Genomic DNA, 9,574 nt, shown 5'->3' on the forward strand with positions numbered 1-9,574 from the left:
TGTCATTTCAGGGATTTTTAGGAAGAACCCAACCAACGTGCACTGAGAATTAACCCTGGGCTAATTGAAGTAAACTTTCACCAGCATATGGCAAAATCACAATATAATAAACAAAAATATTACTGTAATGATAATTGTCCCTCTTAAGATGATAAGAGGGTCGGCTTTGATTCCTAATATTATTACAGTGATGATTACTGTTAATCTAAATGTTGAGAAGACAGTGAGTTTGTGCTTTATGTGTGCACAGGGAGTGCAACACAAACCTTGAAACAATATATATTGAATATCATTATAATAATTCTTCAGGTTCTGTCGCATTGTTCTAAGTGGAAATCACCAAAAAACGAACAAATTAAATTAATGCCATTGAAATTCAAGAGCCCAAAGATTTTCAGGTTCTGTAAACATCCTACCTCTGGTCAAGTCTTGGTGCTATGAACATCACAACTTCGTATTGACCCTTTTAACTGGCAAACAGTTTCAAGCCCTTCCTGTTAGATCCTTACTCCTTCCATTGTTAAATGAGAGATGCGGTCAGATGCATTGAAGCTAATTAGCTTAACACGTTAGAAAGGGTTTACTCGGTCAAATCTCCATATAAAATTGACTCTTGGATGGTAATTCACCAAAGTATCCAAGTGAAAGAAAGGCTTGCAAAGTCTATTTTCATGAATTCCCGTGGTCCACACTGTCAAGCTAAAGAATCAGTCAAAGACCTGCTTGGAATTGCAGGAAGGCAAAGAGTGTTTGGAATTGGTTGTATTTCTGGACTTTGGATTATATTTCCTGGTTTGATTCACTAGAAAATGGCCATGTGAGACGACCATATTTTGTAATCAAAAGTCACCCCGTTGGAATTTGGCAATGCATCATGTGGCGACTTTATTTGCCTCCTGGAAAACCAGATGTATTTGTCCCTTTTAATTTTCATGCCTTCTAAGAGAATTGGACTTTTTAGATTTATTGATTAAAGGCTTATTTATTACCAAGAGTGCAAGAGTCAATTGGGATTATCTAAGAGTCAATTGGGATTATCTCAGTGGTTGGAAAAAGATTATTATTCTCCCCGCTCAGATTTGAATCCCTCTTAGTGACATGATAAGCTTTGATGTCATTGTGATGGCTTGAGTATAATTGTGGGCTCAACCTCACTATTGAATCCCTCTTAGTGACATGATAAGCTTTGATGTCATTGTGATGGCTTGAGTATAATTGTGGACTCAACCTCACTATTGCCTTCGGAGTGAGAGGGAAAGCTGGCCTAGTACCAGCGACCTCACTCCTGCCTTAGGGCTGAGAGGAAAGCCAATTTCTTTCCTTGGCAAAAAAAACTAAAAAATTATAAAGAGCGAAAGAGGTCTCGTAATGTTAGCCATTTTATTGTTTTGCCCCACTAATGGGTTGGAAAAACTCTCTTGCAACATGCACTTCTATGTGTAATAAGATAAAATTAAAATACAAACATTCCGCCGAGATTGTTGGTGTTGATCACTAGTTGACGAAAAGATTGAAAATAAATATATGATAGCTATTACAAAATCCTTTGAATTTTCAGTGATTGATGATATTTGAATATTACATTTTGCTGAGTTTGTTGCTGTTGATCTTTAGTTGAAAGAAAAATGAAAATCAATATTTGAGAGATTCTACTACAAAATCCTATGAATTTTCAGTAATAGATGGATACTTGAATGTTACAAAAGGCCAACTGAATCGGTTGTAATTGAATAAATGAGGCACTTAGTCATCATTATCAGACATCCATGTCACCTACATGGCATAGAGCATTTACTTGTCAGGGTTTTCAGCCTGACTGTATCTTATGCTTCCACTATTGAGCACATGCTTTTATCATGAAATCTTACTTTGCTTTGCTGGTTTCTGTGGCAAGGAACCTGACCTTGCCCTTTCTTTTCGCTTCCCTTCATTTTCTGTGGCAGTCTTCATTTGCTTGATGGAACTCAGTAAAGATGCATTGCGCTGTACAGCTTGGTTTGCAGAAGTATTGGATGCCTTAGCAAAGGGGTTACTTGGCTTCTGAATAGAGTCATTGAGGCTTGCAGGCTGGACCTCTGCATCACCACTCTTTATATTTCCATTTTGTGCATCACAGCCCTTTGCTATAGCTTCTGAGGTATCTACTTCAATTTTTGTATCAGGCTTTGAAAACACTGGAGTGGAATGCTTTGGTTCGACTTGATGATTTGGAAGAGCGGGGCTATCACCAAGGTTTTCCTTGTATGAAACTTGTTTGACACCAATGGAAATTGGAGTGTCCATGTCTTGTGCCTCCGAAGTTAATCTCCTACAAGAGATCGTCTCCATATTTTCTTGAAGTATCTTCTCCTGCAAAAATCAGGTAAGTATTAACATAATGAGAACAGCTTAGACAGAATGCCCAACTGTAACTGGATCATGATCCAAAGGTGTTAAAAACCATTATACAATATTTTTTTTCCCTTTTGGGCTGGGGAAGCTTAGTGCTCAAACATAACTCCATGCTTGTTAGGCTTTCATATTCTCACTGTAACTTAGAGATCAATTCCAACTCACCTCCAGTATAGTATTAAACCGTTCTGCAAGCATTGGGAGCTTCATAGCACTGACAAGTTTTATGGCACCCTGTAAAGACTTTTCCAATGATAATAGTCTTGCCAGCTCTGTTGCTCTAACCAATTTATCTCCTGAATAACAGAAGTTACATTTTTCTAGTCAGGCCAAAACATGCGCCAAAAGTCTATCATACCATCTTCAGTACTCTATGGTATCAAATGGCAACTCACCCTTGCAACAATTTGCTATAAGACGTAAAAGGCATCGATCAAGTGCAGCTTCCATTTTAAAAATGCTATCCTCTTCCATGTTACTTTCACGACCACATGCCACTGCATCTTCAGCTTTCTTTTGCATCTGCAGAGTTCATTTATATTGTGTTATACTAAACCACATTATTATTTTCAATCAAGATTTTTTGTTTTTAACTCTAAACATTATGTATATAGCATTTCAGATATGCAACTTACCTGTGAAAGAAGTAAGCTGCCTCTAAGGTATTCATTTTCTAGGTCATCTGCTCCAAGATCAGAACATGCTAGAGGTAGTGACAAGTTCAGGACACTCAAGACTGGCTTTGGGGCTACCTGAGATGCAACCACATAATATCAATAGAGAAATTAACAGTGTCAAAGTTTACATGCATTTTCAAAGCAGCTCAAAGTTTTGAAAAGATGGGTTGGTTTTTTACCTGTGGATAGGTATCGGGCAATTTGCACACAACACAAAAAACCTGTGTACTGTTTAGCCCCACCATCCAGATACTTTCAGTCTCTGACTTTCTCTCTCTTGCAGCACTGATTACAACATAAAAATTTTCAAAAGCATAGCATGAATGTCAATTGTATTCTGGAAATTAAAAAAAATGTCTAACAGATCAAGCTCTCTCTCAATCTCCCATATTACACCGAAAATAATTTTGTACCTGAAAATTGGCACCCAGCAGCCATTGTAGTCATTGGTGAACACTCTTAAATTTCCCTGCATGTCCTGCCCAGTTAGGCTCCAAAAGTGGGACTTATGAAATTTGACTTATAGAACATGATGCCCCTAAGATCAGGGTATTTAGTAGTTCAATACCTCAGAATCATATGAACTTAATAAGCCTTCTTCACTGAATCCAAGCCATGTGAGATGAGAACCAGGGCTTAAAGGAAGCCGACCAGAGAGAGGGCAAGTTTTTTGAGAAATGTCATACACAGTGAAGCTGAGCACCTGCATACAAAGCCAGAGTGCTCAAGAATTTAAGATGCAAAATGGTGTTGAACACGAATTTATACATAGATGCTATTAAGTAAAAACACACACCAAACAAATTAATTTTACAATTTCTAGATAATACCTTTACCTGATCTCCAGATAAAAGAGGATTTGAAGCATGTGATACAACAACAAGGAGGTTCTCATGTCCTGCTGCAGTGACTACTGGCCCATCCATAGAAAGAACAAATTTCTGTGATAGGACACAATATATAAATTATATAGACAATAGCCTACCAATTATCAAAGTAATAAGCATCTCAGTTACAAGAAAAAAAGGACAACAAAATCTAGGTCAAACTGAGTTGTAGTGTGATCCTGCTTGAGGAACGATGATATAATCTGTCATTTAGAACATGTGTTGTAATCAACCAAAGGTTTGAATTTGGTTCAATTGATGTCTTATCTCAATCCAAATTCAATGGCAGGATTTGTCTTGTATAGGCAACACTTAATTAGAAAATTTGGATGTGATCCAGCCACAGAAACCTAGGATTCAAGCACCTTGAGGAGTTTGAGCATACCCTCCTTTTGACCATCAACCATGCCTTGTTGCTCAACTGCACATGCATTGATCATCAACCTACATCTCTTAGTGTAAGCCATGCTCCTGGAGTTCTTGAACCAGGGCTTGTTGGACTGATGATCATCATTTAGATCAAATATAATTATTAGCAGATGATTAGGGAGATGATATCACTGCAATGGAGCAATGGCCTCGAGGATAAGATTAATTTCTGGCAGTTAACGCCCTATTGTTGCAATTCAAGCTGGCTAGGAAAGAAGAAAGCCTTTGTCACAGGATGATAAATCCTTTTGTTGTTTAACAGATTTGTAAAGCAAGAATGAAAAAAAAAATGTATGTAACCAATGATTAAATGGGATTATCTGGACTAGACAGTGGGTACTAGGATTATCTGTTCAATAGAGATCTAAGGTACAGATTTGTGAATGTCTCTTCTCAATAATACAAACGTAATCTCAAATAACAAAATAGAAGTGAACATCTGCATCATATCCCTATATAACACAACAATTTAATCAATATCTGCCCAAACCTGCAAGCCGCCCTCTGAAAAAACCCGAAGGAAATTAAGACTTGTCACTGCTGCAACCCAACCTGAACCAAGAGCAACAGCTTTCACCTCCTCTCCCATTGGAAATCGCATGGACCACTGGATTAACAAAGAAAACATATTAAGTGACTTACTGGTGACAAGCTACCTAGCCACTTTCATGACTGTAGTAAAGAGAAGCCACACACCTCACTATTGTTCGCCCAACTACTGAAAGGTCGATACATAAGTGTACTAGGATTCTTCTCGCCCTTCTGAGGACTCCCAAAAACGCTCCCACTTTCACTGAGGGAGGCCATGGTGAAACCAAAATAGTCAGTCATGGAGGGCACACGACAACCTCTCCCAATATCATGGAAGTCAACCTGCATTAAAAACGTTGAGTGAGCAAACATCTACTATACTCTAAAATATCAACACCGCTATGGGGCACAAATATCTAAATAAATAAATATTACAAGTATTTGTGCAATGTGGACTCAGCTTTCTTAGACATAGAACTATGCTATGAAACAAAGAATATCTGATATATGGCTTACCTCTATTAGGCTTTTGCCCCACTTTGGTCACTAAGTAAACAATGAATCCCTATTGCATAACCATATAATTGCAACTATGCTATGAGAAATCTCTTCTGTTTTTCCCAGCTATCATGATGATAGGTGTTTTAGGTGCAAATAAGAGATCTGGTCAATATCATTATCATGCATGGTGGCTCTCTGTTGTCCCTCTCCTTCCAAATGTGAATGTGTTCATCGGTGTGTGGCAGACCAGCAACAGCAACATAGAAGCCTATTCCTTTGAATTATTTGTTTTATATATTTTCATCAAGGATTCTACATCACTTTGACATACCCTGGTTCTCATAGGCAAGTTTTCAGAGTAGATTGTCATGAGATTTCAGTACAAGCTGCCCAAGACCCCAATTTTATAAATCAATCTAAATCTTCAGTTAGCCCACCCTATCGAAAGATTTTTATCATGGAATCAGTCACTCACATAGACAATGATAGAGAGTGATTTTGCAAGAAGATACCCCATGCATGCAACTGGTACACTTCTCACTCCTGAGAAAATCATAGAGTGATAGAGGGACTGATTTTGCAAGATGGGACACTTCTCACTCCTGAGAAAATCAGAGTGATAGAGGGACTGAATTTGCAAGATGGTACATTTCTCACTCCTGAGAAAATCATTTGCAATGATGTCACTAGAACAAGTACATATATACAAATAGTAGATCAGGCATGAGAAAGCATGGGATAACCTAACAATTTGCACAAGTAGAAGACAAGCAAATACTTCCCAGATCAATGGATAACCTGTTTTTTTTTCTTTCGATAATCACCCACTCTTTCTAGCTAGGAATTGGGAGCAGAGCTTTCAACCCAACTTCAATCTGGCAAGGCAAGAAGCTTCATTTTTGAAAGAAGCTTCTTACCCTGCCAGATTGAAGTTGGGTTGAAAGCCCTGCTCCCAATTCCTAGCTAGGGTAAGAGATTCATTTACCGGAAATGAACCGCGCAAAGGAAAGGCAATTACATTCATTATGGTGATGAAAGGTCTCACCCTAGCTAGAAGTGTTGGTCCTTCACCTAACTTCATTAAAATGATCACTCCTGATTTCAGGTTACCTAACTCCAGACCATGAACTAGATCTATGTATTTTATATTGAAAACTATTTTTTTCTTACTTCGTTAGAGAACACGCTTTGAAAATTGTACTCGAAGTAAGAAGGACCAGGTAGAAAACATGCTCCAACTATTGGAGAATATAACGTGGTTTGGTATAATCCTAGCGAATATCTTTCTTTTTTTTTAAACTGATTTTGTTGCAAAATGCTCCATTTTTTCCACATGTTACTTTGTTCTTAAATCTCCTTATACAAGTGACTAAAAATTGGAAAAACTGTGACTTTACCTCAATATGAGAAAAGCCATCAGTATCAAAGGTGATAACACTTCCAAGCATGTTATAAGCAAGAAAATTCCGCTTTCCAGATTGCCGCTGCGTTGCACCAGGCTGAAACGCCTCTTGCATTGCTGATTTTAATTTGAAGGACTCGTGACCACTCTTGAAAGCCTTAGTGTTGCTCTCTTCTTTGCCTTTTTCAACTTTAACAGAAGGCTTCTTCTGTAAGATCTTCCTTGGAATCTTACCCATTTCATCATCGTCATCGTCGTCATTTATTATCTCATTCAGGCTTCCAGATACACTATCTTCCAATTCCTCTTCATATCTAGCCATCAAGGGCTCTTCATCTTCCATGTTATCGTAGCGCTCTGCACCGTCTGCAGGGGACTTCATATGAGATGCAATAGGTGATTCCCATACCCCAAATCTGCCCAATACATCAATCACCGCCAAGGCATTGTCACTGGGCTTCCAGGCAACTGAACAAATTGGGTTGTCAAAACGTTGCTTATCAATATCCTGCCTCCTATCGGCATCCCAAACCATGACCTGCCGATCAGTCCCAGCTGTGGCAATATACTTCCCATTAGGCGACCAGGCCAGAGAACAAATAGTATCTGAATGCCCACCTTTAAGGCTGAAAAGCTTCTCTGCAGTATCCCTGTCATACATTGAAACCTCACTCTTCCTGCCTGGGACAGCCAGCATCTCACCATCAGGACGCCAGCTGATTTGATTTAAACTCGTCGGATTGGAGGTCGTATTGGGTGCAATTTTTTTCAATGTATGTACAAGTTTCCCAGTTGAAAGCTCCCAATATATGACAGTGCCATCACTGTCTGAAGATGCCAAGAACTCGTTTTTCGGATCGAAAGAAATACTAGTAACGGGGCCATTGTGGCCCTTCAGCACCCTTGCAATGGAATTATCTATGGTGCTAATTAGCTTAATGCCTTCATCGTCACCTGCAGCAGCTAGTAACTCACCAGACTTGTTGAAGGCCAGAGATCGTATTGGCAGAGTAAACCGTGTTACATTGCTCTGAAACTCACCCCCTGAAACAGAGAGAAGCTAATTTAGAATCAAAATGCAAGCCATAGAAAACACACAAATATAAAAAATACTTTTTTTCTAAATGGCCAGTCTACAAACACAACATATTTATAATTTTCTGAGGGCTACGCATAACTGAATTGCTCAATCCTAGAAACAAAACCTTAAAAAGACAAATTATCAGTCAATTTTTCATTACTTCCCTATCTTGATTCAAAAAGGTCTTATAGGCCAGGTAGATCTAACCTGGATAAGAGTAGAGCTTAACAGAGTGATCGACGGATCCAGAGGCAAGACTTCTCACATTGGAATTTATGGCGAGGGCAGTGACTGCATTCTTGTGATGGCGAAGAGTGATGGGTTTAGAGGATGAGGATGAAGGATAAGAATGGATGAGAATGGTATTATCGGCTCCTGCAGTGATGAGATGCTTGGCATGCCAATCCCATAGAACGCAAGCTACTGATGTTTCGCCATCATGATTTTGATGGGCAGCTTGCATCTGGATTGTTTTGCCCTTCATCATTGATCTTGCTCTCCTGCTGCTGCTGCTTCTTTTCTTCGATCAGTGACAGTTGCTTTGTATCATCTTTCAGGGTTTCAAACTTTCAACCTGGCCGGTATTGTATTGTATTGTATTTGGCTAAGAAATGGCGGGAGCCACTTTTTGGGCGGGGAATTTTGGATTTTGCCTCGCGGGAGTGGGTGATATTAATTTTGAATAAAAGGTCAAGGGCATTTAAAAACTGCACTGTATGAAGAATGCATAGCTTAATTAAATATCCAACCGATAAAATTAAGATTATCTATCACCGTGAAGAACCCTGGTTTATAAGATAAACTAAATTTCGCGGGATTTATACGAAGCGTTATGTTATAAGCTGATTGAGTTTGACAATATAATATTAAATTAATAATTACAATTATATAAAGACGTTTGCCAACTATGTAGTAAGTTGGTAAGAGGATAAATTTATTAATATTATTTATATATATATGGGGATGTGTTCCGATTATAATTAATCAGATTAATAAAATTTAGATTAAGGGTGGTAGATGCGGGGTTCTTAATGAATAAGTTGAGAAAGTCTATCCATGGAGCATGGCAATTGCCTCAAATAATTAAGTAAAATGGTATTCTTTATGGTAAGAAATAAAGTTACTTGAAAGTTTTTCAATTTATAAATTAATAATAATGGGGAACTTTAACAATGTTATTCACATTTGAATCTAAGGCTATTCCTTATGTATAAAAGGATAAGTCTATGTTTAAATTAATTTTCAAAGCTCAAAGCCTTTCATGTTTTTTAAGAGCTAAAGATCTCGGCATATGCTCTGGCTAACCAAGCAACAAGGAGGCCACCCAAAACCCTATGGATAAACGGAACTACTCTCCCCCATTTGATCCCATGGAGGCCCCCCAAAATCCTATGGATAAACAAAAACACATTAATCTATCAAATACTATGGAAAAAGGTTGGAGAACACATGATGATCAGTAGTCACGTAGGAAATCATATTCAAAGTCAAGTGGATTGAGGTTTATGTCACATGAGTGACCACACATCCTCCCAATTGCAAAAAACTAACAATTACGCCACCACCCTCATTTTGTGTGAGCAATATGGGATAGTACACTCTAAGCATCAACACAATAGGGTAATTAATGTGTTCATGGGAATTGTGAAGTTGTAGGCTCTACGAGATCTTGAAT

The 9,574-nt window shown here is 38.3% G+C and overlaps 1 protein-coding gene across 2 annotated transcripts; it reads right to left on the reverse strand.

Moving 5' to 3' along the window:
* Positions 1–1,498: 1,498 nt before the first annotated feature.
* On the reverse strand, positions 1,499–8,523 carry LOC149139531 (protein ENHANCER OF LHP1 1-like). 2 transcript variants are annotated; one of them, XM_089447183.1, is made up of 12 exons: positions 8,107–8,523; positions 6,814–7,862; positions 5,081–5,257; positions 4,875–4,991; positions 3,899–4,009; positions 3,637–3,771; positions 3,482–3,537; positions 3,248–3,353; positions 3,027–3,143; positions 2,787–2,913; positions 2,557–2,687; positions 1,499–2,349 (listed from the first exon to the last, which is right to left on the reverse strand). In XM_089447183.1, exons 1-12 carry the CDS (start codon positions 8,384–8,386, stop codon positions 1,855–1,857), a joined length of 2,901 nt encoding a protein of 966 aa, XP_089303309.1. In that variant the 5' UTR covers positions 8,387–8,523; the 3' UTR covers positions 1,499–1,854. The 2 variants fall into 2 exon arrangements, with proteins under 2 accessions (XP_089303309.1, XP_089303310.1); XM_089447184.1 differs by having other exon boundaries at positions 3,905–4,009; positions 8,107–8,522.
* Positions 8,524–9,574: the final 1,051 nt, after the last annotated feature.

This window comes from Pinus tabuliformis, chromosome X (genome assembly GCF_031772625.1).
Source record: "Pinus tabuliformis cultivar Carrire ecotype Pingquan chromosome X, CPIR1, whole genome shotgun sequence".
Lineage (NCBI taxonomy): Eukaryota > Viridiplantae > Streptophyta > Pinopsida > Pinales > Pinaceae > Pinus > Pinus tabuliformis.

What these genes read in the sequence shown, in the direction of transcription:
- LOC149139531 (XM_089447183.1), bottom strand. Translation starts at nt 8,386, where the DNA reads ATGATGAAGGGCAAAACAATCCAGATGCAAGCTGCCCATCAAAATCAT. An exon ending in TAAGCTCTACTCTTATCCAG is followed by an intron (nt 7,863 to 8,106) that starts GTTAGATCTACC and finishes TCTCTGTTTCAG; the next exon opens with GGGGTGAGTTTCAGAGCAAT. An exon ending in TTTCAGAGGGCGGCTTGCAG is followed by an intron (nt 4,010 to 4,874) that starts GTTTGGGCAGAT and finishes GTCCTATCACAG; the next exon opens with AAATTTGTTCTTTCTATGGA.